The sequence below is a fragment of the Corythoichthys intestinalis genome, chromosome 7 (genome assembly GCF_030265065.1).
Source record: "Corythoichthys intestinalis isolate RoL2023-P3 chromosome 7, ASM3026506v1, whole genome shotgun sequence".
NCBI classification, from domain to species: domain Eukaryota; kingdom Metazoa; phylum Chordata; class Actinopteri; order Syngnathiformes; family Syngnathidae; genus Corythoichthys; species Corythoichthys intestinalis.
The window spans coordinates 44,969,071-44,993,551 of record NC_080401.1 but is presented as its reverse complement, the minus strand read 5'-3'; the positions used below and the strand labels follow the sequence as shown (position 1 = coordinate 44,993,551).

The 24,481-nt window shown below is 39.2% G+C and overlaps 1 protein-coding gene across 2 annotated transcripts in view; it reads left to right on the top strand.

The window, feature by feature from the left end:
- Window positions 1-24,481, top strand: part of ncanb (neurocan b) — a 401,378-nt gene that overhangs the window by 331,735 nt on the left and 45,162 nt on the right. For both annotated transcript variants that reach the window (XM_057841507.1, XM_057841508.1), the window contains one exon: window positions 19,893-20,006. In XM_057841507.1, the coding sequence (XP_057697490.1) occupies window positions 19,893-20,006 (114 nt within the window). The remainder of the gene's footprint in view (window positions 1-19,892; window positions 20,007-24,481) is intronic.

The following is a 24,481-nucleotide window of genomic DNA, read 5'->3' as shown; positions in this document are numbered from 1 at the left end:
ATTATGGTAATACAATAACATAGAGAACAACAGGCTAAATAGGCATCTGTTGACGCAACATATTCAAATAGCTATAGCTTAAACAACACAACGTAACTTGTTTATCAAACTCTATATCTCACACCAGATCAATACTGAATCCATTAAAGTCATACAGTATATAAATTGCACCATAGTATATGAGACAGGCCCAGCCAAACTATTAAAAAAAGTGTGACTAAGTCTGGAAACTACAGTAAATTTGAAAGGAAATTAAAGAGTGACTAAAGTCATTTTAAACTGTTTCATTTAGGAGAGGTCTGAATGGGAGTTTGCCCAAGTTCAAGTGTTTTGTCTGTGTAGTTTTTCAATTTGATTGCAATCGCATTTGCAAGTTAAATCGTTCTACAAATGGTGGGTTTTGAACTTGTTTTGAACTTGCAAGTACCTTCCCTCTTTGTTCTTCCTTTACATCAACTAGGCATGTGCCGGTATGGAATTCTGACGGGATGATAACCTTAAGCCAAATATCACAGTTTCACGGTATCACAGCATTTCTCTTACAGCTCTAAAATGTGCTAATTTGAGATATCTGGTGTGTATAAATAAATAAATAAATAAATAAATAAAAACTGTTTTCAATTGAACAGGATTTTGGAGCATAAGTATATTGTTAAGTTAAAATAAATACAAATAATAATAAATAACTGAAATATTTTAAATGAATTTAAAATAAATGCAATCTTTTGGGTGAGCCTAAACCCACAGCCACAGCTCAATTTTCTTACCATCAGAACAAAAATAATTATTTTGCATAAAAATCACGTGTGTATGACTCGTATCATGTTTACATTACACACACACTTTATCAACATAGACAGTAGCCAGAGAGAAAAAAACACCACGTTTTACCACCGCTAGACACACTAAACATGCTGGAGTTCACTCTCGTAGCTGGTGGGAAACGTTCATGACAGTGTTTACTAACCTTTAATTTTATATAAATGCGAAATCATATTGGAGGTATTGCCTCCTTGGCAGCCACCCTCCACAAACATGTTTTACATGTCAGTTGGCCCTCCTCTTCTAAGTCACGGTTGTCTGTAACTTTTCTGCAGCCGAAGTATCCCCATACCAGCGATTTCGTTTTCTTTGATGGGGGAAAAAAATCAGGAGTTTCCCCTCCTCCAGCCATCGTGTAGCCCAGCTGACTCTGACACTGAGCAGCAACCGGTGTGGTATGGTTGAGCCTTGCAGCTGCAAGCGAGGGATTTCTCCCTGAATTTTTGGGAACTAAAATATAGCTAATACCGTAGGGAGGGTATGACACAAAAAATTTGCAGTTTTGAAACCGTGACGTTTTCATACCACGGTATACCTTGAAACCGGTAATCAGCACGTCTAATCCCAAATGCTGAACACTGAGAAAAGTAGTATGGACTCTGGAGTTTGCCACTTCATGGTTCCAAAATGTGCTGCATTAAGCATAGAGCATTATTTAAATCTATGCGAACATGTGTATTTTATGTACTTCAGTTCAATTCTTTTGTTGCCTGACCAATTCCTGTCTTTGTACTTTTTTTCTAACCAAGCGTCGCTGTTGGATTTAATCAGCTTTCGCGCCAGTAAAAGTCGGCCTCTTTGCCTGGTCCTCAATTGACTTCTTTTGTTTTTCTATCTCCTCCAGACGTCTAAACTCTGGAATATGACAATCTCCAGTCTTGACGCGCTGTGTGAATGTGTTGGTGTGAATTGAGAGAATTTTGTCTTTCATAGAAGTTTTAGGAGTATCTATTCATTTTGGAACCAGGATATCATAGCGAAATTATGGCTCCTGACTGTATAAACTGTATGTAAAAAAAAAAAAAAGTAAAAAAAAAACGTTACCGAAGAGTTTAAAATGACGTTCGCCACGCTAAATACTAATACTAACGAGAACCCTACCCCCGCTCTGCACTCTAGAGCAGGGACTGGCAGGCAGATGTGCGACAAAATCAGGTAACTTGCGCTTCACTCAACCAAATTGTTGTAACAGTCACCTTCGCATCCTCAGTAACGCTAACGGCGTTGCAAAGATGGAAAATTTAATTAATTAGATTACTCACTACAGGCACAGTTGTCCCCGAGTTACAACGGATCTGACTAATGCTTTTTCGACTTTACAACGCCCGCTTTTTTGTTTTTTTTTCTGCATGTACGGACGTGCCGCCCACCCCACATGCACACAGATCAGTAGTCAGCCGACTGACAGAGGTGACAGCCTGCGTGCACATTTGTTGCTTGTGAAGCATCCATAGGCGACGGCTGTAGATAACCTATTGGTACTGATTATTGTGCGTTTTCAATTGTGGTCGAATACTTGGGGTGAGTTTATATGATTGTTTTTGATGATGTGTTGACACTAATACATGCTAATCGTTTGTTATTGCTGTATCAGCAGCTACTTGTCAACGCAAATTTGAATTGCTGTTGCTGTGGATGGATGACACTGATTTAATTCAATTTTATTTTAGCTTCATTCTGCTAGCGTTGATGTCATGAGCAGCTGAATAAAGTCAGCAAACGACACTGACACCTGACTTCGTCATTTCACAGCTTAGCTCACTGTCTAGCTAGGACTTTGCTCCATCATCTTGGCGAAGACAGTACAATCACATATAATGCATGTTTTTGGATTTTTTTGTTTTTAATTTAGAGGGTGTTTTGAGGTATTTAAAGGGTTAATTCCGATTTACGTGATAATCCCTGTTACATCGCCATCGCAGGAACAGAGCTCGTTCGTAAACCGATGCTACCTGTACTGAAAAAAGTAACAGCGTTAGAAACGCCATTATAGTCTAACGCCATTATTAACAACACTGATTGCACAGGGCTTATCGGTTGCGCCTGAGGAATGAAAACAAAACTATTATTTCTCAATGAGAAAAAAAAACAAAACAAAAGATACGTGTTAGCGCAGGCGACAGTTTGAAAAGTAGTAAAAAGTACAGATACGGGCTGTAAAATGTAGTAAATAAAAAGTAAAAAGTACCACTTCGTATTTGTGCTCAAGTACAGATACGAAAAAATTTACCTTATTTTTCGGACTAAAAGTCGCACCTGAGTATAAGTCGCACCAGCCATAAAATGCCCAATGAAGAGGAAAAAAATATAAGTCGCACCGGAGTATAAGTCGCATTTTTGGGGGAAATTTACTTGATAAAATCCAACACATAGAACAGATATGTCATCTTGAAAGGCAATTTAATATAAAAATACAATAGAGAACAACATGCTGAATAAGTGTACAGTATGTTACATGATGCATGAACAACGAAATGCGAATATAGTGTCCTCACCAGGACGCTACGGCTCGGTCCTGGTTATACAGCGAGCTAAACTCCCAAATGACGATGCTGGACATTCGTATAATTTGCTGAATCAATCACTCAAGTTCGTCCTCGATACCAAACAGGTTCGCATCAACTTAAATAAATGATAATTAGGTGCTATTACAGAAATGACGCAAATGGTTAGCATGCGTTCGCTAGCATTAGCACATCGTTCAAACAACCACATAACTGGCTCTAAGTGTCCGATCGCGAGTGGAAGACACACAACAATAGGGGTGTGACAAAATATCGAAATGGTGATATATCGTGATACTTTGTATCCCAAAAGGTTATCGATATGCTCTTGCAAGAATCGAGATATCATTTTGAAAAGGTGTCAATGTCTTAAAAAAAAAATAATAATAATAATAATTAGGGCTGTCAAAATTATCGCGTTAACGGGCGTTAATTAATTTTTTAAATTAATCCCGTTAAAATATTTGACGCAATTAACGCACTATGCCCGCTCAGACAGATTTAAATGTCAGTACAGTGAAAGGCCAACTTGTTAATTGTGTTTTATGGAGTTTTTCCGCCCTCTGCTGGCGCTTGGGTGTGACTTGCATATGTTATGTGGCGTAATGTCTCCCTCTGCTGGCGATTCAGTGCAGCGGATTATTTGGGTTTCGGCGCGCTTTTCTGACGTGATTATATGTCGACGTGAACTCACACTATTCAGACCAGCTAACGTCCGCATCCAGTATTCAGTGGCAGTTCTCATAGCCCCATCACACTGTTTGTGTCTAATACATGCATCGCTTGTGAGTTATATTCCTCCTTTGTTTATATTCATGAGCATTAGATAGTTATTGATGATGTGTATTAGAATTTGTTCACATATATGGTGAAATGCAGTTACATTGTTAGATGCTTGTGAGCTAATTGGCTAGTGCTACTGCTCAAATGGACACGTGTGTGTACATTTTATGTTATTTTGTGATTTATGCAAGTTATTGACACATTGCCTTGTTATTTTCAGTTTTACAAAAATACTAGAAACGTGCTCCTGTCAAAAAGAGATGACTTCAGTAAAGCCCATGCAACTTTGCCACACCGTCTGATTTCTTTTTGGAACTTATGTTCGCTATCTGTCAATTTGTGTACTCACACACATTGAGGACAGAATAGGGCTACTAGTTTATTTTTTGATAGAAAATTTTACAAATTTTATTAAAACGAAAACATTAAGAGGCGTTTTAATATAACATTTTATCCATGGATCACTTTAACAGAATGTTAATAATGTTAATGCCATCTTGTTGATTTATTGTTATAATAAACAAATACAGTCCTTATGTACCGTATGTTGAATGTATATATCCATCTTGTCTTATCTTTCCATTCCAACAATAATTTACAGAAAAATATGGCATATTTTATAGATGGTTTGAATTGCGATTAATTGCGATTAATTACGATTAATTAATTTTTAAGCTGTAATTAACGCGATTAAAAATTTTAATCGTTTGACAGCCCTAATAATAATACACATACAATAAGTAAATATCAAACATTGTGAATTTATGACGGAGACTATGGTGAATTTTCATCTCGTTCTCGTGACAGCTGGCATCCATCTCGTTATGTTTTAGTCTCTCAAGACACGTTTTCAGCACGTTACTGTGATGGCATCGTCATGAAAAAACTGTTCGTTGCTGAAATATTTTCGTTATCATCATAATTGACGAAAACAACACTGGTGTCAATGTTAAAAAAAAATAAAAGGGAACCAACAAGTTGCTACCAAAATCTTCCACCATAATAGTGTCTCCGTTAACTCTATGGCAGCCTTGGCGGTGCTCGACACCCAATCCATTTAGACTGGGAACGTTCGTTCATTCGAAACCAGAGCATTCTGTCATTCTGTCAGATTTTCAGGGCACTTGCTGTTCATTTTAGGGCATTTCCAAGTCATTTCCTGTTGAGTTTGAGTCACTGCCTATTCATTTGGTTGATTCCCAGGTCTGTAACACAAAATGAACATGAAGTGACCCATAAAATACCCCAAAATCAACAGGAAGTAACTGAAAATCAATAGGTAAATGACCTTAAATGGCCCAAAATTACCTCATTGCCTGGCATTGGCTGCTACTGACGGCCATAGACGTTCAATCCATTCGCTGCCACCCTCCCAATTCAAATGGATTGGACGTCTTCCAATGATAAACTCATTCCAATTCACAGCAGAAGCTTGTTTTTCTGTTTATTAGTTGTTTTTAGAATATCCTAGAATGATTTTCTGACCAATTTATCGATAATCGTTGTATCGTCAGATCATCGTTATCGTGAGCTTTGTATCGCAAATTGTATCGTGAGGTACCAAGAGGTTCCCACTCCGAAACAACAACAACAGAAAAGATGATACACACAGGCGTTGCCTCCTGTAGAGATATTTTACAAACATAAACAATGAACGTAGGTTCACAGCCGTGTTTCTCTCTCTCGCCCACTTGCTCAGAGACGTTGCGTAGCTGTGCGTCTGCTTCTGGCGATTGAGTGCTCTTCTTCGCGTGAACAAGTGCGAGTGCGCCCCCACGTGAGCGTGAAAGCGCCACAAACTAAAAAGCATGCATTTCAATATAAAAAAGTCAATAATACAATTGAACACACATTGCCAAAGGCAGAACGCGAACGTGGCCATAGCTATTAAGAGTTATTCAGATAACTATAGCACAAAGAACATGCTAACAAACCATCAGTGTCACTCCAAAACACCAAAATAACATGTGAAATGATATCTCAATGTGTTAATAATTTCACACATAAGTCGCTCCTGAGTATAAGTCGCATCCCCAGCCAAACTATGAAAAAAAAACTGCGACTTATAGTTAAAAAAATACGGTACTTAAGTACAGTAACGAAGTACTTTGTTACATTCCACCACTGGAGAACAAGCCAGATGCAGATCAATCCGATTCATTTTTCTATCTCCATCCATCCCTCCATCCAACAGACACATTTTGAGACATAGGCAGATACAAGTTTTACGTGGTTGTTAAATCTCTCAATGGAAGTGTGGGCAGACACTCCAGAGACTCAACTCTTTTCCTAATTAAAAAGTCAAACGGAGTAATGACTGTGGTGTTATATAATATTTTTTCATTGGTTTGGGTGAGCCAGTCCATGAAACTCTTTTCAAATAAAGACCACATGTTTTATAGATGATTGCCTACTAAATTCAGGTGTTGAATGGCATTTAATTATGAAATGGGAACACCATGATAGTTCCTTAATGTCATGGCTTTCAAAAAATATCGTCAATGACAGGCAAATGGCTGCCATTTTCTTATGATGACCCATATGATGTTTTGACGTTTAAAATGGGCACAATCATGAACCTCTTATGACGCAAGCTGTGGAAATTGTAGCCATTTTCGTGTCAAAACCGAAGACAAATTAGATTCCGTTGAGGTGAATATTTACGGCGAGGGAATAGGCCTCATAGGTTTGTAGAAGGGGGGGGGGGGGAACGCCATTACTGCCAAATAAAGTACTGTGATGCACAGCGGTACTCGGCCGAAGCATCGATTGCTTGTCTTGAGCGTTTACTGTGCCTGCACCTGGACCGTGAAAGTGCTGGCTAAAGCCACCAGGAGCCAGAGCCGTGAAATTGCTGATTAAGGTCGAGGTCTCACTTATGAAGGCGAGGGAAAGTGCTGTTTACCTTTTTTTTTTTTTTTTTTTTCATGCCTTCTTTTTACAAGCTTGTTGGCCTGAGGCGAGCCTTGTAAACATCACTCTTTTGCTGCCAGGTAGAAATGGAAGTGCAGACTACTTCATTTGAGCTATACAGTGGTATGAAAAAGTATCTGAACCTTTTGGAATTTCTCATATTTCTGCATAAAATCACCATCAAATGTGATCTGATCTTTATCAAAATAACACAGATGTAAAAACAGTTTCTGCTTTAACTAAAACTCCCCAAACATTTATAGGTTTTAATGTGGATAGCATGCAAACAATGACAAAAGGCGGGAAAATAAGTAAAAAATGAACCCTCTGCGTGAGGAAACTTAAAGAGCAAATGAAACCAATTTTTACCAAACAATTTAGGTCAGGTGTGTTCCCAATCCCTGATGATTGGTTTAAAGCTGCCCTGCCCACTATAAAACACACACCTGGTCATAATTGTCTTGGTGAGAAGCATTGTCTGATGTGCATCATGGATCAGTCAAAAGAGCTGTCTGAAGACCTGCCATCAAGGATTGTTGATTTGTATAAAACTGGGAAAAGATACAAAACCATCTCGAAAAATCTGGATGTTCATCAATCAACAGAGAAGTTGTCTACAAATGGAGAGAGTTTGGCACTGTTGCTTCTCTCCCAAGGAGTGGCTGTCCACCAAAGATGACGCCAAGAGTTCAGAATACTCAGAGAAGTAAAAAAGAACCAGAGAGTGTCTGGTAAAGACTTACAGAAATCACTGGCACAGTCCAATATCTCTGTGCACACATCAACTATATGTTAAAATATTGCCCAGAGTGGTGTTCATGGGAGGACTCCACGGAGGAAGCCACTGCTGTCTAAAAATACATTGTTGCTTGCTTAATGTTCGCAAAAAGGCACTTGGACACTCCACAGACTTTTGGCAAAATATTTTCTAGACTGATGAAAGCAAAGTTGAATTGTTTGGGAGTAACACACAATTTCATGAGTGGAGGAAAGATGGAACAGCTCACCAACATCAACACCTCATCCCCACCGTGAAGCATGGTGGAGGGAGCATCATGATTTGGGGCTGTTTTGCTGTCTCATGGCCTGGGCAACTTGCAATCATTAATGGATGAAGAAATTCTGAAGTTTATCAGAATGTTTTGCAGGAAAACCTGAGGCCGTCTGTCAGACAGTTGCAGCTAAAAAGAGGATGGATGCTGCAACAAGACAATGATCCAAAACACAGAAGTAAATCAACTTCAGAATGGTTGCAGAAGAACAAAATACACGTTCTGGAGTGGCCAAGTCAAAGTCCTGACTTGAACCCCATTGATATGCTGTGGCATGACCTAAAGACAGCGTTTCATGCCAGACATCCCAGAAATCTGACTGAACTGCAGCAGTTCTGTAGAGAATAATGGGCCAAGATTAGTCCTGATTGATGCGCCAGACTGATCTGCAGCTACAGGAAGCGTCTGGTTGAAGTTATTGCTACCAAAGTGGTGGCCACAAAATATTAAATGTGATGTTTCACTTACTTATTTTTCCCCTTTCTTTCATTCTTTGCATACCGTATTTTTCAGACTATAAGCCGCAGTTTTTTTCATAGTTCGGCTGGTGGTGCGACTTATACTCAGGAGCGACTTATGTGTGAAATTATTAACACATTAATGTATCATTTCACATGTTATTTTGGTGTTTTGGAGTGACACTGATGGTTTGGTAAATTTGTTAGCATGTTCTTTATGCCATAGTTATCTGAATAACTCTGAATCTAAATAACTTAATAGCTATGGCCACGTTCGCGTTCTGCCTTTGGCAATGTGTGTTCAATTGTATTATTAACTTTTTTTATATTGAAATGCATGCTTTTTGTTTGTGGCGCTTTCACGCCCACGTGGGGGCGCAGTCGCACTTGTTTACGTGAAGAAGAGCACTCACACGACAGAAGAAGACGGACAGATACGCAGCTCTGAGTGAGTGGGCGAGTTAGTGAGAGAGAAAAATGGCTGCAAACCTACATTCATTGTTTATGCTTGTAAAACATCTCCAGAGAGGCAACGTCTGTGTGTATCTTTTCTGTTGTTGTTGTGTGTTTTCCACCCGCGATCGGACACTTAGAGCCAGTTGTGTGGTTGTTTGAACGATGTGCTAATGCTAGGGAACGCATGCTAACCGTTTGCGTCATTGCTGTGATAGCACCTAATTATCATTTATTTACGTTGATGCGAGCCTGTTTAGTATCGAGGACGAAATTGATTCAGCAAATTATACGGACGTCCAGCATCGTCATTTGAGAGTTTAGCTCGTTGTATAGCCAGGACCGAGCCGTAGCGTCCTGGTGAGGACGGTATATTCATTCACATTTCGTTGTTCATGCACTGTACACTGTACACTTATTCAGCATGTTGTTCTCTATTGTATTTTTATTAGGGCTGTCAAACGATTAAAATTTTTAATCAAGTTAATTACAGCTTAAAAATTAATTAATCGTAATTAATCGCAATTAATCGCAATTCAAACCATCTATAAAATATGCCATATTTTTCTGTAAATTATTGTTGGAATGGAAAGATAATACACAAGATGGATATATACATTCAACATACGGTACATAAGGACTGTATTTGTTTATTATAACAATAAATCAACAAGATGGCATTAACACTATTAATTCTGTTAAAGTGATCCATGGATAGAGGGACTTGTAGTTCTTAAAAGAAAAATGTTAGTACAAGTTATAGAAATTTTATATTAAAACCCCTCTTAATGTTTTCGTTTTAATAAAATTTGTAAAAATTTCAATCAAAAAATAAACTATTAGCCCGCCATTGTTGATGTCAATAATTACTTACACAATGCTCATGGGTGCTGAAGCCTATAAAATCAGTCGCATCCAAGCGCCAGCAGAGGGCCGCAAAACTCCATAAAACACAAGTGAACGTTTCACTGTACTGTCATTTAAATCTGTCTGAGCGGGACATCTGCGTTAATTGCGTCAAATATTTTAACGTGATTAATTTAAAAAATTAATAAACGCCCGTTAACGCGATATTTTGACAGCCCTAATTTTTTATATTAAATTGCCTTTCAAGATGACATATCTGTTCTATGTGTTGGGTTTTATCAAGTAAATTTCCCCCAAAGATGCGACTTATACTCCGGTGCGTCTTATGGGTTTTTTTCCTATTCGTTGGGCATTTTGTGGCTGATGCGACTTATAGTCAGGTGTGACTTGTAGTCCGAAAAACACGGTACTATCCTCATTAAACTATGAAAACCTATAAATTTTGGGGTGGTTTTAGTTAAAGCAGCCACTGTTTTTTCATCTGTGTGATTTTGACAAAGATCAGATCACATTTGATGGTTATTTTACGTAGAGATGTGAGAGATTCCAAAAGGTTCAGATAATTTGACAATACAGTGGCATAAAAAGTAACTCATTGGCTTCCATGGACAACGATAGACGTCCAATCCATTTTGAGTAGGAGGGCTTGCAGCGATCATTCACAGTGAATGACTCGAGGCGTGTTGTAAGACGAATAGCTACAAGGACAGAGTTGGCATTTATTCATCTGGTTGCTGAATGACTGTATTTATTAGGCAAACAATGTTTCACTGAAATGAAAAGAACCGAGTGAGTGTATCTCAACTATTGTAATTATCGTCAATTTCATCTCATCAGACTCCAATAGAGGTCTTGACAACAACCACAAAACACTCATTGTAAAAGCCTCTACTCTATCATTATTTTTAGCTGCATATTTTTCTTTTCACCGCATCTTCTTCTGCAGCTCTGTCTTGCAGCGCGGGTGGTCTTTACATCTTATTATGCCAAAAGATTGATGTAATTGATTTATGATAGGACAGTCTGAATAAGTTGTAAAATTACTGGGTTTGAGACAAAAGATGGAAAGAGAGCAAACAGTAATAGAGGGCAACCATGGTAATTAGTATGAGATTTTAGAGTGGTAGAAATAAACAGTACAAATTGTAAAATCAAAAAGCAACAATAAGGTAGGTTATTCCAGAATTCAACGACATTTTGGGATTCAAAAGTTTTTAAAATAATAAGCCTTCACTGTAGTGATTTTCTGCTTCATTTTCATCAATAATAAACTTACAGATAATTGATATATTTTATGATTTACCGTATTTTTTAGGACTATAAGTCGCAGTTTTTTTTCATAGTTTGGCTAGGGGTGCGACTTATGTGTGAAATTATTAACACATTGTTATATGATTTCACATGTTATTTTTGGTGTTTTGGAGTGACACTGATGGTTTTGGTAAATTTGTTAGCATGTTCTGTATGCTATAGTTATCTGAATAACTCTTAATAGCTATGTTACGTTAACATACCAGCCACGTTCGCATTTCGTTGTTCATGCAACATGTAACATTATCATTAGAGGCGTGCGAAATTTCCCATTCTTAGATTATTCGCGATTCGGCAGTGGAAGATTCGAGAACGATTCACAAACATCCAAAGTCCGATTATTGAATTAACCAGGTAAAGCGGAAATAAAACACAGCGCGCTCTTCGAGATGCAATGAGGAACGGACCGAGAGTAAATATCATGTTCAACTCATGCCGCTAGATTAAAAAAAAAAAAACAATAATACCTGACTGCGGCCGTCAGCTGCTACAAACAGCGCCCAGTTGCTAGTTGCTATAAACATACGGCAACATACGGCTATGGTAGATATAATATATATATATATATAATATATATATACTAGATGTGAAATGACAGACGATGGCCGCGTTACAACATGTACCAAGAACTAGATGCGAAATGACACTTTCCCGCGCTAGTAAACAGGCGCCATCTTAAAGCAGTAGACTTCTCCAGAAGGCTCTGTTGTAGCGAACCTAATTTTTATCTCAAATACTCGGGAACAACTTTTGAATTTTTTTATGCCGCTGAACATCGAGACTTATACTAGTCCTTCTCAAAAAAATAGCATATTGCGATAAAGTTCATTATTTTCTGTAATGTACTGATAAACATTAGACTTTCATATATTTTAGATTTATTACACACAACTGAAGTAGTTCAAGCCTTTTATTGTTTTAATATTGATGATATCGGCAAAAAAGTCAAGAAAAAAACAAAAATCCCTGTCTTAAAAAATTTGCGTATTTCATCCAACCAATACAAAAAGTGTGTTTTAATACAAAAAAAGTCAACCTTCAATTAATTATATCAGCTATGCACTCAATACTTGGTCGGGAATCCTTTAGCAGAAATCACTGCTTCAGTGTGGCGTGGCATGGAGGCAATCAGCCTGTGGCCCCGCTGAGGTGTTATGGAGGCCCAGGATGCTTCGATAGTGGCTTTAAGCTCATCCACAGTGTTCGGTCTGGTGTCTCTCAACTTCCTCTTCATAATAGCCCTCAGATTCTCGATGGGGTTCAGATCAGGAGAGTTGGCAGGCCAATTGAGCACAGTAATGCCATGGTCAGTAAACCATTTACCAGTGGTTTTGGCACTGTGAGCAGGTGCCAGGTCGTGCTGAAAAATGAAATCTTCATCTCCATAAAGCTTTTCAGCAGATGGAAGCTTGAAGTGCTCCAAGATCTTCTGATAGCTAGCTGAATTGACCCTGCCCTTGATAAAACACAGTAGACCAACACCAGCAGCTGACATGGCATCCCAGACCATCACTGACTGTGGGTACTTGACACTAGACTTCAGGCATTTCGGCATTTCCTTCTTGCAAGTCTTCCTCCAAGCTCTGGCACCTTGATTTCCAAATGACAATCAAAATTTGCTTTCATCTGAAAAAAGTACCTTGGACCACTGAGCAACAGTCCAGTGCTGCTTCTCTGTAGCCCAGGTCAGGCGCTTCTGCCACTCAAAAGTTGCTTGACCTGGGGAATGCGGCACCTGTAGCCCATTTCCTGCACACGCCTGTGCACGGTGGCTCTGGATGTTTCTACTCCAGACTCAGTCCACTGTTTCTGCAGGCCCCCCAAGGTCAGGGTGCGGTCACCTCTTCTTTTTCCTGCCACACTTTTTCCTTCCCACAGGCTTCCCACTGAGGTGCCTTGATACAGCACTATAGGAACAGCCTATTTGCTTAGAAATTTCTTTCTGGGTCTTAGCCTCTTGCTTGAGGGTGTCAATGATGGCCTTCTGGACAGGTCGGCAGTCTTGCCCATGATTGCGGTTTTGAGTAATGAACCAGGCTGGGAGTTTTTAAAAGCCTTAATCTTTCACAGTTGTTTTGAGTTAATTCGTTGATTGAGATGATTAGGTTATTAGCTTCTTTAGAGTACCTTTTCCTGATATGCAAATTTTTTTAGACAGGGATTTTTGGTTTTTCTTGACTTTTTTGCCAAAATCATCAATATTAAAACAATAAAAGGCATGAACAGTAATACTTCAGTTGTGTGTAACGAATCAAAAATATATGAAAGTCTAATGTTTATAAGTACATTACAGAAAATGATGAACTTTATCACAATATGCAGTTTTTTTGACAAGGACTAGTATTTGCTAAGGGGGTGCCTGTTTTGGTTTTAGGTGGCTAGCGGCTTTGGTTTTGAAAATATTTGAAATTTAAGTTTTCGAAGCGCTCCGTTTCCCATCAACTGATAGTGAAGTCTATGGACACATGTTCCCACACTTACACTAAGTGACAGCAATGAAACGAATAATACCAAAAATAGTAGTTTGGAATTTTATTTAAACTGTTTTATTTGAGATTTAATTTGAATGAAATTTATTGTCATTGTCATCATCATCAGTATCACTGACAGTTACAGAATGTGGGATAGTTTGGCCAAGAAAGAGAAACATTGACAGAAACAGAATATGGAATAATTTGCCCGAAAAGACGATGACAAAGGAAGACAGGAAAAAAAGCATATGCTTATCGGCTTAATTTAGCCATTATAACAAGTGACAAGTGAAAAGTGGCATTTTAAACAGTACTCCAGGCTTAGATGATGTAATTCAAAGTATTTTCAAGCATTTTTTTTTTTTATAGTTTGGTTTTTAGATTTGTTCTCAGGACAAGTAAATCGACTCAAACATTGTTTTCAGATTATTTAAAATTTGAAGGGTGGGACATAAAATATTCTCCAATTCTGGAATAACCCACGAGCTACGTATAGAAAATTGATGAATGAATAGTTCAAATTTAGAAATATAAATACTGTATGGATGATGCGACAGTTGAGTCCCCCCCCCCCCCCCCCATGTTTCTTGTCACAGTCAAGCATGAGTCAGAGAGTATGAAAACTGCAGTGGCAGTGTGTCTCCGATCGCCTCTGCGTCCAATCCATCCTTTGATATCACTCGGCTCTCCAGCAATGATGCCGTCACGCCGCTTTAGCCAAACACACTCGCGTAAAGCCGCCTTAATCCCAGCCGGAAACATGCCAACTTCCCAGAATTCACAGCGTAACCTCGCTGTTGCGATGTCATTTTCTCTGTCATATTTTGGCCCGCTCTTTTGCTTCTCCCTGCCTCCTCCGTTGCCACTTTCTATGACCTTTTGCCAAAATCGCAGAGGTTGGGGGATGGGTTGTTCTGTTCCTGGATTATGGGGAATGGATGCTGCAATTTTAATGATTTTTGCCTGCAGGTCTCAGATCGACAGAATGAAATTCCTTTTTTAAAGGACATCACAGCACCCACACTGGATTCAGTTTGTGTGTGGGTGTGTAAAACTGCACATCATTTGGCAATGTAAAAGCAATTATTATTATTATTATTTTTTTTTTTACACCAAATGCTAAGAATGCCCATTTGCATCGTTACAATTGAGATTGCATATTAAATTCATAATGTTAGCATGTGAATGTAAAATCCAAACTTTCTTTCTGATGTTCGGTTACCGTTTTTGGCTTCATATTTGACTACTTGCAGCTAGTAATCTGCAGAATATAATTTTCTTTTTGGTGCCATTTTGTTCAGCCCTTCTCAGTTGTTTTTATAAGTTACCGCCAATGTTGAAACATAGGCCTTGAGCGCCCTCTTGCGGTTTAGTGTGAAAATAACTTGTGAAATGATATAATAATGTGTTCATAATTTTACACATAAGTCGTTCCAGAGCATAAATCGCACCCCCGGCCTAACTGTGTAAAAAACTGTGACTTACAGTCTGAAAAATATTCAGGGTGTTTCACAGAATGTTCAAGCATCCATATAGCTGTAAAGATAAAAACATTAAACGTCATATTTTGACCAATTTAACTCATTCACTCCCAGCCATTTTCACCGGTCTCCCTCTTCGCTCCCGGCCGTTTTACTGGATTTTGACTGATTTTGCAAGGCCCACAGAAAATTCTGTTCTATTGCTGTATAAATAACCCACCAAAAGAAATATTAGACTCTCTTCTTTCAGCAGGAAAAAAAGTAAGTTCATATCTTTTTCCATTCTTTAGAAATCAGCATTAGAAAATAGCTTAATTTGAGCAATTTTCCTGATTCTGATGAAAAAACAGAAATTGAGCTTTTTGTGAAAGCATACATTTCAAACATAACTTTGACTTTAACACAGCTATTTTTGCTTTAGTTACATCCCAAACATCTGAATAATGTTTTCCTTTTACAAAATAACATAAACAACAAAGACAAATAGAGCTTTTGCTAATTTTTCCAGAATGCGGCAGCGGTCTCAACTGTCAAGTCCCCCAAATCGGAATTCAGGCAGCAGTTACGTCAGCAAAGAGCGAGAGAGACAGGCCACTATGTTAGCGATGGAGCTGTGTATTAGCGTTAGTAGTGATGGGAATTGATCAGATTTTTACGATTCCGATTCCATTATTGATATTGCTTAACGATTCGATCCTTTATTGATTCCCTTATCGATTCTAATTTGGACTAATGGACTGTATGAGGTTCTGAGTTCAATATGTTTTATTGTTCATTCGCCTCAGAGTGTTGGTTAGAACACAAGGAGCGAAGAGTGAAGTTGGTCTTTGGCACTTTTAATCCAACTTGGCAACAGGCACAACTATATACAGGCAATGGCACTTGATATGACAGTCGCTCAATGAGCAGATGAGAGCATGCGTGGAAAAATGTTGATGTATTTGTATGTGTGTGGAAGAAGACTGGAATGTGTGGGTATATGTGTGGTTCTGAAAATATGAAAATTGCATCATATTAGTGCTGATGCAATAAACGATGCAGATAATTACATACACACATACATGACTCGTAATATTATAATGACATGAAGGCGGGGGGCGCGAGCGCGCACGCACAACTAGGAAGCAAGCTGCGTGCACGTGCGGTCATCTCGTGCGGTCAAATACTAATAGGCGGAGTTTGACTTTCGGGCCAGGGGGGGCACAACATGTTGATGACCCCGAAACGCAGTGTCAGCAATAAAATTAACTTAAAAGAATATTTATAATAATAAGTTGACAATGAATGTTTTTTTGGTTCCCATCATTCTTGAGGGGAATTCTAAATCAGGCTGCTTAGGCTATGCTTTTCGCCAAGATCGTCATCCATTGAATATGGTAGGCCCGCCGGTGTCGTGCCAATGTAGTTACCCCAGTCAAAAATTGTATCCCCTGGGCGGAGCCATTTGGAGGTAGATTTGTGTCTTTATTATCCAATTTAAAAAAAAGTTGCTTCAATCAAAATATATATTTTCAACCAAAAAAAAAAAAATGTGTTTGAATGCAGAAATACATTTGAAAAAAATAAATCTATGTGAAAGCTATTTTTCTTTAATTTTTTTTATTGAAGTAACCTTGATTAAATTTTGGGCCACATTTTGGCTAGGGCATTTTTGTCTTTATTATTCAATCAAAAAAAAAAAAAAAAGAAAAATTTCAAACATGGAAAATGTTTTTGAATGCGAAAAAATATTTGAGATTGAAAAATTTGCATTTGAACACTTAATTTTGTATCGAAAAAGTTTTCTTTGATTGAAGCAATCCTTTTTGTGTTTGGACCATATTATGGGGACATTTGTGTCTAAATCATTTAATCCCAAAAAAAGTTGCTCCAATCAAAAAAAAAAAAAAAAAAAATTCAATCAAAGAAAAAAATCATTTGAAAAATAAAATCGCCCTCCCCTATTGTTTCCTTTTTAATTATATGCAAAGCAAATGACCGTCGAAGTTGCCAGTCACATGATCTGTTCGAAAAATAATTTTGACCCATGATGAAAATATATTTTTTTGTTCATTTAATTCATTTTTGTTGCGGTTTTATTGCTTTACAACTTGTATATAGTACGTTGCAAAGTCAATTACATGCAATGACACTTTTTGGCCAACGGGGGGGGGGGCCTGGCCAGCCTGGCCCCTCCTTAAAAGCCGCTTATGGAAATACTTACGTTCGTTCATGGACGAACAAATTATACTTCCTCTAACAGGTGGCCGTCCTCTGCTCGAAATGCACACCTTACGTCTATTCTCGGTCCCAGAATACGCAGCGCTTGTGACGTAGGAAATAACAGGACTGGTTGCTATGGGAACGTACACATACCCATGGAATCTTTCAAACAGGAGCATTAAAATTGCTAATAAAATAGTTTCGGATTATTTTAGATGCATATACTGTATGTTATATTTTTCTTATAGAGTATTCGACGAATAATACGATAGACGCATTAATAGACTTTTTTGGGGGAAAAAAATCACCATTTCTTGAAGTAGTCTCATGAATAATGTAGGGCTGTCAAACGATTAAAATTTTTAATCGAGTTAATCACAGTTTAAAAATTAATTAATTGCAATTCAAACCATCTATAAAATATGCCATATTTTTCTGTAAATTATTGTTGGAATGGAAAGAAGACAAGACTGATATATACATTCAACATACTGTACATAAGTACGGTATTTGTTTATTATAACAATAAATCAACAAGAAGGCATTAACATTATTAACATTCTTTCTGTTAAAGGGATCCACGGATAAAAAGACTTGTAGTTTTTAAAGGATAAATGTTAGTACAAGTTATAGAAATTTTATATTAAAACCCCTCTTAATGTTTTCGTTTTAATAAAATTTGCAAAATTTTCAATTAAAAAAAAAAACTCGTAGTTCGTCATTGTTGATGTCAATAATTACACAATGCTCATTGTGCTGAAACCCATAAAATCAGTCGCATCCAAGTGCCAGCAGAGGGCGACAAAACACCAAAAAACACAAGTAACAAGTGGACATGACACTGTGCTGTCATTGTGATCTGTTTGAGCGGGGCATGTGCATTAATTGCGTCAAATATTTTAACATGATTGATTTTAAAAATTAATTACCGTCCGTTAACGCGATAATTTTGACAGCACTAGAATAATGACGTGGCCTGTTAAACTCAATGTAAATGCACTCGGCAACGACTCTCTCCAGATTACAATTGATGAGAAGTCTCGCCATTGGTAAACATGTTGCCGTGCTTGCTGATTCGAAAGTGTGTATCATTGGCAAATTTTAAAACGTAAATCGTGCTGGTTGGAACAGATAAGAGAATTGTTAGAAAAATTGCCAAATGATGATATGGAATCGCAACACTCGGAACCGGTACTCTTTAAGAACCGGTTCTCGATTCCCATCCCTAAGCGTTAGTGCCTAGCTTGAACGCGGCTTTTAGGGAAGAAGCTAGCTTGACAACAGTCATAAAAAAATTAAAATGGGGGTTTGTCTGTGCTCCAAATGAGCAATATTTCAAGATTGTCGGGGCAAACCGCCCATATATGTGTGCGTCATGCACGCTAACAGTTTGCACAGCGCATCTCGGACTGCGAATTCGTGCGCATGCGTGGTACTTGAACAGGCTCAATGGACAAAGGCAGTCTTAACGGGCACGCAGGAAATACAGACATAACAAAAGATCGCAATTTTGCATTAAAACCTGCGGTATGAACCTAGCCTAATTGTTGAGTAGTTCTACCTGCTAACACAACTTTTTAAATTAAAGCTTTAAAAAAAATGGCCGAACAATGGGTCATCCATCCATCCATTTACTCCCACATATTCGGTCGCGGGGGCAGCAGCTTCAGGAGAGAAGCCCAGACTTTCCTCTCCCCAGCCACTTCATCCAGCTGTTCTTGGAGAATCTCAAGGAGTTCCCAGGGCAGCCCTGAGACATAGTCTCCCTAGCGTGTCCTGAATCCTCCCAGACGGGCCTGAACACCTCACCAGGGAGGCGTCCCGGAGGCATCCTAATCAGATGCCTGAGCCACCTCGTCTTGCTCCTCTCGAAGCGGCGGCTCTACTCTGAGCCCCTCTCGGATGACCGAGCTTCAGACCTTATCTCTAAGTGAGAGCCCAGACACTCTTCAGAGGAAACTCATTTTGGCCCCTTTTATCCGGATACTTGTACTTTCGGTCACGACCCACAGCTCGTGGACATCGGTGAGGGTAGGAATGTAGATCGACCAGTAAATAGTGCTTCGCCTTTCATTTTACCTCCCTCTTCACCACGACAGACCGATGCACAGCCTGCAATTGATCGTATATCTTAAAAAACACGAAAGTCAAGTCACACGTTTCTCATTACAATGATTTTTCAATTTCAGTTGGTTTGTTGTCTTCTAATTTCAAATGTGTCTAGGTGTTTCTATGGCTTTCTCTGTCCAATGTTCCACTTCGGAGGTTCTACTTGTACTTCCTACTCACATTTGTGTACTCTCTTTCCTTTACTCTTGCAATTATCATGACGCGCTTCAGTGCATTCTTGATGACGTGCAATCAATTGGCTTTAATTAGAAGTTGTTTTTTCCGGACGCTCAGGCTAATCTTTCGCACACTTTATCTCAAGGTTTGTTTGTTTTTTTTTTCCCTCTAGTAGGCAGGTCATTTGAAAAGTCACTGCCGAGATTGTGCAGGTGCGTTAGTATGCGTGTTGTTCCTTCACCTTAACGTGACCTCGTTCGCTCACTTTCTCTCGCTGTTTGTCCTCCAGACGTCGATGACTGCCAGTCGAACCCCTGCCGCAACGGAGGAACTTGCATCGACGAGATCAACTCCTTTGTGTGTCTGTGTTTGCCCAGCTACAGCGGCGCAATGTGCGAGAAAGGTAGGAGTGGCAACAGTGCAGATTGGTGTTTTGTTTTTTTTTTGTAATGTCTGTTTGTGCACTTGGGGTTAAAACATGTTTCCCTAAATAGAATCACAAAGCATTAAATGTGACTGTGAAGGGACTCAAATTATCAATCGTCTGATCCCGAAGTCAGACGGCTGAATTTATGCAGTTACAAGATGGAGTAGGATACAAAGCGAAGATAACAATTATCTCACAGTATTGCGATTTTGCAATTATCGATACATGGAACAGGAAATAATTCTACAATATTTTCCTATATAGATAATAAACAGGAAAGCAAGCTCTTTTCATCCTTCTGCTGTGGAATGGAACTGAGTTTATCACAAGTAGACGTCCAATTTAAGGCCGGTTGATGGGGGTGCGGGTGGCCCGTTGGACCACCCTGGATTCCTGGGGCGTGACGATGGCCCCGTGACTGGGTGGGTGCCATGGGGCTCGCGCGCAGCTGGATGTGATTTGGCGTGCTCAAGTGGGGGGCCTCGGCGCCAGGATTGACGACGGGGCAGCGTAGGGTCGGTTGCCGGCAGGCTTACACTCACAAGGGATTCACAGGTTTCTAGATCAGAGCTGATTTGTGTACCCTCCAACCCTCCCAATCACTTATCTAATAGACCCCCCCCCACCCACCCTCTTTCCCTGGTCAACAGGCCCCCAACAAGGTGTCAAGCAGAAACATATCCAGCTGACAATAGCACCAACATATTCATAGTTAGTATAGGCGTTCAAGGTATTTCTTGTTGTTGTTTGTGTTTTTTCTTCCGTTCCCCCATAACCCCTTCCTGTTCGCTGCTCTGTCTTAATAAACGAGGTATGTTGAATGATCACAAGTGGAGTATGTCATACACCAATGTGAAACATTAAAACTGTTCAGACCAAAAGGACAGTTAGACTTCCATTCTCCGTGTCAAACAGTTGAACAGGACAGGTTTAAAACAAAACAAAAAAACAAAAAACAAGTAGACATCCAATTCATTTGAAATGGGAGGGTGGCAGTGAATGAACATTTGTTCCCTTCAAATAGATTGGACGTATATGGCCGTCAATGGCAGCCAATACCAGGCAATGAGTTCATTTTGGGGCATTTCAAGTCATTTCCTGTTGAATTTGGGTTAATGAAAGAAAGTGACTCAAGAATGTCCCCAAATCAGTAGGAAGTGACTCAAAATCAACAGGAAGCAACAGGTAAATGCTCTAAAATGAACATGCAGTGATCTGTAAATGCCAACAAAGGATTGACGGTGCTAGACGTCCAATCAAGTCAAAATGAATTGGATGGCTAGCGCCGTCAATGGCAGCTAGTGAGCTAACGTAGAAACGATTCTAATGAAAGATTTTGGTAGTATATTTTTGGTTTCTCTTCTTTTTATTGAAACAGGGACACCTTCTTATAACGATATATCAGTTCTTGGTGGGCGCATATCAATACCCTTTTGGGCTACAAAGTATCACGATATGTAACCTTTTCGTTATATCGTCATACAGTGGGGCAAATAAGTATTTAGTCAACCACTAATTGTGCTAGTTCTCCCACTTGAAAATATTAGAGAGGCCTGTAACTGTCAACATAGGTCAACCTCAACCATGAGAGACAGAATGTGGAAGAAAAAAAAAACAGAAAATCACATTGTTTGATTTTTAAAGAATTTATTTGCAAATCATGGTGGAAAATAAGTATTTGGTCAGGTCTCATCTCAATACTTTGTTATGTACCCTTTGTTGGCAATAACGGAGGCCGAACGTTTTCTGTAACTCTTCACAAGCTTTTCACACACTGTTGCTGGTATTTTGGCCCATTCCTTCATGCAGATCTCTTCTAGAGCAGTGATGTTTTGGGGCTATCGTTGGGCAACACAGACTTTCAACTCCCTCCTCACCCCGTGGCGTCAAAATGATAACAAGAACAGTGAGCAAAAATCCCAGAACCACACGGGGCGACCTAGTGAATGACCTACAGAGAGCTGGGACCACAGTAACAAAGGCTACTATCAGTAACACAATGCGCCGCCAGGGACTCAAATCCTGCACTGCCAAACGTGTCCCACTGCTGAAGAAAGTACACGTCCAGGCCCGTCTGCGGTTCACTAGAGAGCATTTGAATGATCCAAAAGAGGACTGGGAGAACGTGTTATGGTCAGATGAAACCAAAATAGAACTTTTTGGTCAAAACACAGGTTCTTCTGTTTGGAGGAAAAAGAATACTGAATTGCTCCATACCCACTGTGAAGCATGGGGGTGGAAACATCATGCTTTGGGGCTGTTTTTTTGCAAAGGGACCAGGATGACTGATCTGTGTAAAGGAAAGAATGAATGGGTCCATGTATCGAGAGATTTTGGGTGAAAATTTCCTTCCATCAGCAAGGGCATTGAAGATGAGACGTGGCTGGGTCTTTCAGCATGACAATGATCCCAACACACAGCGAGGGCCACAAAGGAGTGGCTTCGTAAGAAGCATTTCAAGGTCCTGGAGTGCCTAGCCAGTCTCCAGATCTCAACCCCATAGAAAATCTGTGGAGGGAGTTGAAAGTCTGTGTTGCCCGACGACAGCCCCAAAACATCACTGCTCTAGAGGAGATCTACATGGAGGAATGGGCCAAAATACCAGCAATAGTGTGTGAAAAGCTTGTGAAGAGTTACAGAAAACGTTTGATTCCGTTATTGGCAACAAAGGGTACATGACATAGTATTGAGATGAACTTTTGGTATTGACCAAATACTTATTTTACACCATGATTTGCAAATAAATTCTTTAAAAATCAAACAATGTGATTTTCTCGGGGTTTTTTTCCACATTCTGTCTCTCATGGTTGAGGTTTACCTATGTTGACAATGACAAGCCTCTCTAATATTTTCAAGTGGGAGAACTTGCAAAATTTGTGGTTGACTAAATACTTATTTGCCCCACTGTACCTCTATTTCCTAATGGCTAGGTCTGTTCAGACCCTCATTAATGAATCTTACTGTTGTCAGGAAGGACGGAAGATTAAATTTTGGTCAATCCAAGCTGGCAATCTGAACAATTCACCTGACTGTGTAATACAAAGACTAGGAATCAAGGTTGTGACAGACGACAAGTCCTGTAAAGCTAAGACGTGTTTATTCCACCTAAAATCCCTGCCGTGGCATTCCTATAAACCCTGTCATTGAATGAATGAGTGGTTATAAGAGAGTGTGAGAGCAGCACGCTAACTTCTATGCACACGGGTGAACTGAGAATGTGGAAAAATTGGCTCTTTTGCATGTTTTGGTGCCACAGTCCATATAATGACTTGCAATTGTCCTTTTTTACTTTATCTGATCCTATCCCAAAACTAAAAAAGAAATCTAAATCTCATCCATCAGTTGTTCCCTCTTGGAGCTGTCAAATTGTTTCAAAACAAAGAAGCCTAATGGCGCAATAATCCATCCCCTCCACTTCCTGTGAGAGCAGAGCGGGTATGCGTTAAGGCTGCATTAAAAGGATTTGTCGCTCATTAATCCTGAGGTGTGGAATCATTTCAATGTCCCTTTTGATCTTGCATCTCTTCGTCCGGTCTCTTAGCTGACGGCACATTCCATCATTTCTACATTTTGAGGCTTACTCTTCTTTTTGAATGTAGTTTGAAGAGAGGATGCAGACGCCTCGGTGATGTTGGCAGTGAAGCCAAGTTTGCCGTCACGCTGACTTAATGAAGCCGGAATTATGTGGCGTGGGGTGGTCTCCTCCAATAAGATAATCCGTCTGAACGGTGTTCTTTAAAAAGTCTTTGATGCGTTCCGGTCCTCAAAATAGAAACGCGAGTCGGAAATATATTAAAATTGTATATTGGTTTGTGATACTTTTTTTTTTTTTTTTTCCAATCATTACACTGAAGTGGTCGCCCACACTGCACTAGTGTTGAGAATTATTTACAATAGATGTGACCCAATTCCCATCGTTTTCTCTCTTGTGGCCCAATTTGGCAGATGTGGAAGAAGCATTACAAGATACTAATCAAGTTAAAGTGCAATTTATTTCATGACGCACGGGCTGGCTGCCAGTGAATGAACACTCCTTGCCCAAATAGTAAAAATGGATTGGACGCCGTTAGCAACTCAATATTTGGATTCTGATTTCCATGTTTTTCTGCCATTGGCACTGGCAGTTTTTTTTTTTTTTTTTTTTAATTTTTACTTCTATGTGAGGGTTTGTTGTCTTGATTTTCTTCTCAAATTTAGCAAATTTATCAAGAAGAAAATGCCTAATATTCTAATTGATTATTTTGAAAGTATGCCGATTGCATCCAAATCTTGATTGGAAATTATTGATTGACATGACAACGGCAAACAACATTTTTCAATGATCAGCAATAAAAATGTTAGTTTTATAGAGTTTGATATAACTACCAAATAGCAGACAATTGCACAAGTCACTCTGATCCGGGTCACAAGCCCCGGGTAGTACCTGTTGTGGTCGAGTTGAGTCACGGGGT